Source organism: Convolutriloba macropyga, unplaced genomic scaffold, assembly GCF_964194025.1.
Source record: "Convolutriloba macropyga unplaced genomic scaffold, txConMacr16.3 SCAFFOLD_2119, whole genome shotgun sequence".
Lineage (NCBI taxonomy): Eukaryota > Metazoa > Xenacoelomorpha > Acoela > Convolutidae > Convolutriloba > Convolutriloba macropyga.
Genome location: NW_027450199.1, coordinates 19346 through 23854, shown reverse-complemented (window position 1 = coordinate 23854; position 4509 = coordinate 19346). Strand labels below are relative to the sequence as shown.

General features: G+C 43.9%; 1 protein-coding gene across 1 annotated transcript; it reads left to right on the top strand.

The window, feature by feature from the left end:
- The first annotated feature begins 1821 nt into the window (after nt 1–1821).
- Nucleotides 1822–2226, top strand: LOC142355704 (uncharacterized). The gene has a single exon (XM_075407782.1). The coding sequence runs from the start codon at nt 1822–1824 to the stop codon at nt 2224–2226; it is 405 nt and encodes a 134-aa protein (XP_075263897.1).
- Nucleotides 2227–4509: the final 2283 nt, after the last annotated feature.

Here is a 4509-nt window from a genome sequence, read left to right as displayed (position 1 = left end):
TTCAAGTTTGATGCAGTCTGGTTTATTCAATGAGAATTTTAAATCTTACTCTCAAAATCTATAATCAAAATACAACAGCTCTGAAACTAGTTTCGTTCTACTGTATTAATCATTTCGGCCGCCGGAAGCGGTCATAAGCTTGTAGAGTGGGGGTAAAACCCCCACCTACAAGACTTTTTTCCTTTTGAAAATGTGGTATCTTGTGAAAGGGAAATTTTTTTCAAGCTTCAGCAGCCGTTGCATCATAATCGTAATCTATGAAACTGCCGAAACTTGAACAACATTTTCATTGCTCAAGAAATGAGATTGCAAGGAAAAAGAGTTCAAATGGGTGGTCTTAAGAAGCATATGGCAGATTGTCTCTACTTCGGTGACCACTTTGCTGAAAAATCATCTGAACGAGTTTTGTTTTTGATAATTGATTCACTCATTTCAGAATGTCTCGCCGGAATTTAATAAGATATATGTCATGAAGAAGCTCAAATGCTACCGTACAGATCACTCTATTGTGACGTCACAACAAAGCAAGCGAAAAATTTATCCCCCTGATAAAACAGCTCCCTTGCGAGGACAAAATTGATGAATCCTCACTATGGGTACTTGGCTAGATACTTCCGAGGGCGCGCCAGACCCTGGTATGCCAGAGCTCCGTTGGCCCCACACTGCTGGTGACAGCGCAGGTTCACCCCTGCACCACGATGAGGAGGAGATGGATTTGCAGGAGAATAGCCTTCAGACTAGAGAATAGCCCTCAAACTAGAGAAGCTGCCAAGCGGAAGCGATGTAAATTGCTGCTGGAATCAAAGAAGCATTGGCGAAGTCTGCAGAAAATTGTATACCGAAGAAGAAGCCCATCCGGAACCCTTGGATCTCGCCCACAACCCTGGATTTCATTGCGAAACTGAACAGAGCTCGGACCAACAAATCCAAAAAAAAAGATATCCAGAGAGATCAAGCGGCAAGTCTGGATGGATAAAAACCGCTTCTAAGAATCCACCGCTGATGATTTCATTACCACAGACGAACATGGCAACACCAGGAAGGTGTACAATGCGGTAAGGAAACTAACCGGCACCAAAGATCCCAGCATCGACACAGTTAAAGATGAAAATGGAAAACTTATTGCTGACACAATTGAGAAGATCAAGCAATGGGCGAAACACTTCGAAAACTTGTTAAATCGACCAACAGCGAACCCAGCCTCCCTCAACATCCGCAGTCAATCCCTTGCACAAGCTGATACCAATCCACCTAGTCCCGAAGAAACCATGCTAGCAATAGCCAAGCTGAAGACCAACAAAGCCACTTCCAACACCTCCTGTTGTCTATCTGGAACAACGAGACGATTCCAGAAGATTGGAAGACAGCCGTGATTGTCCCAATTCACAAAAAGGGAGATAAGGCGAATTGCGCTAACTATCGTGGCATTTCCCTTCTTAACATCGCTTTTAAAATTTTAGAGGCAATTCTGAAAAACAGGATCGAACCTGCCTACGAATCAGTCGCCCGCAAGAATCAAGCGGGCTTCAAGGCCAAGCGCGGTTGCCGCGACCAAATCTTTGCAATCAGGCAAATAGTTGAGCAGAGTTACGAGTTCGACCGACGGACCGTATTAGGCTTCATTGACTTCAAAGCTGCCCTCGACAGCGTCAATCGTAAGACCATATGCCGCATCCCCGAAAATCACGGACTCCCGCCCGAGCTTCGAGCAATGTACACAGAAACCTTCAGCACAGTAAGAGTGTAAAGTTCACTCTCGAAACCTTTCGCGATTGTCTCTGGAGTTAGACAAGGCAGCTCCTCGGCACCGCTCTCGACGATATGGTAATAACTGATCTTGACTTCGTCGATGATATCTGCCTACTAGACGACAACATAGCCGATGCGCAGACACATCTCGATCCAGTTACAAAGGCTAATGCAAAAGGTGGGCTTGAAATAAACATCTCCAAGACCAAGTTCTGCTCAACTTGCCCCGAGGACCAAATGACTTGTAACGGAAAACCGATTGAAAAAGTCGATTCCTTCACCTCCATGGGCAGCAACCTTCAACTTGATGGTGTTGTATCCCACGAAGTCCGAACCCGTCTTGGCAAGGCGACAGGCCGCCTTAAACAGCTCGACAAGCTTTGGAAACAAAGATCAATTCCACCGAGAATCAAGGTAAAGTCTACAAAGCATGTGTCCAAAGCGTACGGCTGTACGGATGTGACTCCTGGCCCGTAAAGATCTCTGACACTCACCGCCTTGATTCCTTCAACCAAAGAAGCCTCATCAAACTCGGTGTAGCAGCGGAAGACATCAGTACCACCATACAAAAGCGAAGGCTGACATGGTTGGGACACACTTTATAAATGGATCCAGACATGATACCGAACGCTAGCCTCGAATTTGAGAAAGCTGACAATTGGACGCGACCCCCCGGAGGAACAAAGGATACATGGAGGCGCTTAGTGAAGAAAGAGCTCCAACCCTTCCTGACACCCCTCAAAATGACTCACAAGAAATGGGAGTCTTGCTGGTTCGATATCGCCAAGAAGACCGCACAGAATCGGCGTCAGTGGAGAGCCATCGTGAGAGACGTTCATATGGCGGGCAATGGGCAGTAATGCTCGTAATGCCCTACAAGAGACAAGTGATCCTCACTAATCCTCTCGAGCTTCTACAGCATCTAATAATAACCCGAGTTGAGGCATCTAGTAAAAACCCGTGATCCAAGACATCATTGTCCCATTTGAGTCGCGGTCAGGGGGTCCAGACCGATAACTGCCCAGTCAAAATCGGACGGTTATCTTGCAAGATTCTTGCAAGAATCTTGCAAGATTACGCATCATCTTGCAAGATCTTGCAAGATAACCGTCCAATTTGCAAGAGTCTTGCAAAATAACCGTCCATCTTGTAAGACTCTTGCAAGATAACCGTCTTGCAAGAAGCGCCGGGAACGTGCCTTAGCTGCAGCATGAGCCTCTTTGGCTTCTTTGAAGATTAGAGAATAGGATTCGACCTATTCTCTAACTTCCAAAGAAAAAAAGAGAGACCCTAAAATTGCTAAGGCTAACACGTATAAATAGGAACATCTTCAAAATGCGCAGAAGGGGTCACAGAAAGGGCAAGGGGTTTGCGCTGCAGCAGGGTTCACGGAAAGGGCAGGGGGTTTGTGTGCTGCAAAAGAAAGCAAACAAATATAAATAAGAACATCAGCAAAACACAAGAACTTGAGAGGGGGCACTGAAAAGGGCGGTCTGAAGCATGGAACGAAAAGAGCGAAAGAGAGAAGGGTGGGGCCGAAAACACAAAGAAAAGAAAAACACATCGCCATAGGCGAAAAGGGATGGGAAGAAAACAGCAATGGGGAAAAACAGCAGAGGCGAGCGAGCGAACAAGCGGCGGCGAGCGAGCAAGCAAAACCGAGCAAACGACGACGAGTGAACGAGAACGAGTTGGCAGAACGAGCAACCGACGACGAGCGAGCGAGATAGACCGCGCTAAAAGGAGCAAGAAGAGTACATATTCAATCAGTAAAATTGTTGTTTTATCGCTACGCAAAACGCTAAATTAACGTTTCTGATTATCTTCGTGTTTAAAACTACTAAATTTTTATGACGGTTATCTTGCAAGATCATGCAAGATTCTTGCAAAGATAAACGTCCGGATCTTGAATCTTGCAAGATAAACGTTGTTTGCAAGAGTATTGCAAGATCTTGCAATTTAAGCGTTATTTGCATGAATCTTGCAAGATATTACAAGATAACCGTTGGAGTTCGTCTGGGATTGGTATCAGACCGGTCAGATTTTGACCACTCGTTGCCAGACCAAATTAATTTTAGTCATTGTTAGTTAGACTGAACACAATGCTGTCCAGACAATTGGCCAGACAAAACAGAACTAAAAAATCGTCAATTTGAAAGTAATGGCGAATTTGAGAAAAGATTTTGGCGAAGTGGTCTAGTCGTCTAGAAATATGTGCTGTTTTAGCAATGATTGACTGTCATTTAAAAAAGCAGTCAGTGCAGTACATATTTATACTTTTGCAGCTAACAATCTCTTTGCATTGTCTGGTTTAGGCCACACAGTAGGTGCAACCGCGGTTTCAGAAAGAAACCCTCACGGAAAAAACCCCAACCAATATCAGATAGCAAAAAAAAACCCCACGGAAAGAAACCCCAAGGAAAAAACCCAAGGGAAATAAACCCCCACTTGACTTCAAAGATATATAAAGTCAATCAAAATTAAATAATTGATTATTTAAATGAATTAAATTTACACTTACACATATTCTAACACAAATACACAGATAAAAAGCAAAAGTTTGGAATAGTTTCTCAAATTGATATGTTTAAAGCAATTGGTCGCATATGTTCTAATGGTTGATATTCATGTGCAGCACAAACAATTTATTTTATTCTGCCATGAATTTCACTTTCTTTCACTACCTGCTTCCTCCCTTTTTGTTGTGCCACGGTAAAATCTGGAAGCGTTTGTTTTCTCTGTATTGCCTCCAAAAATTTC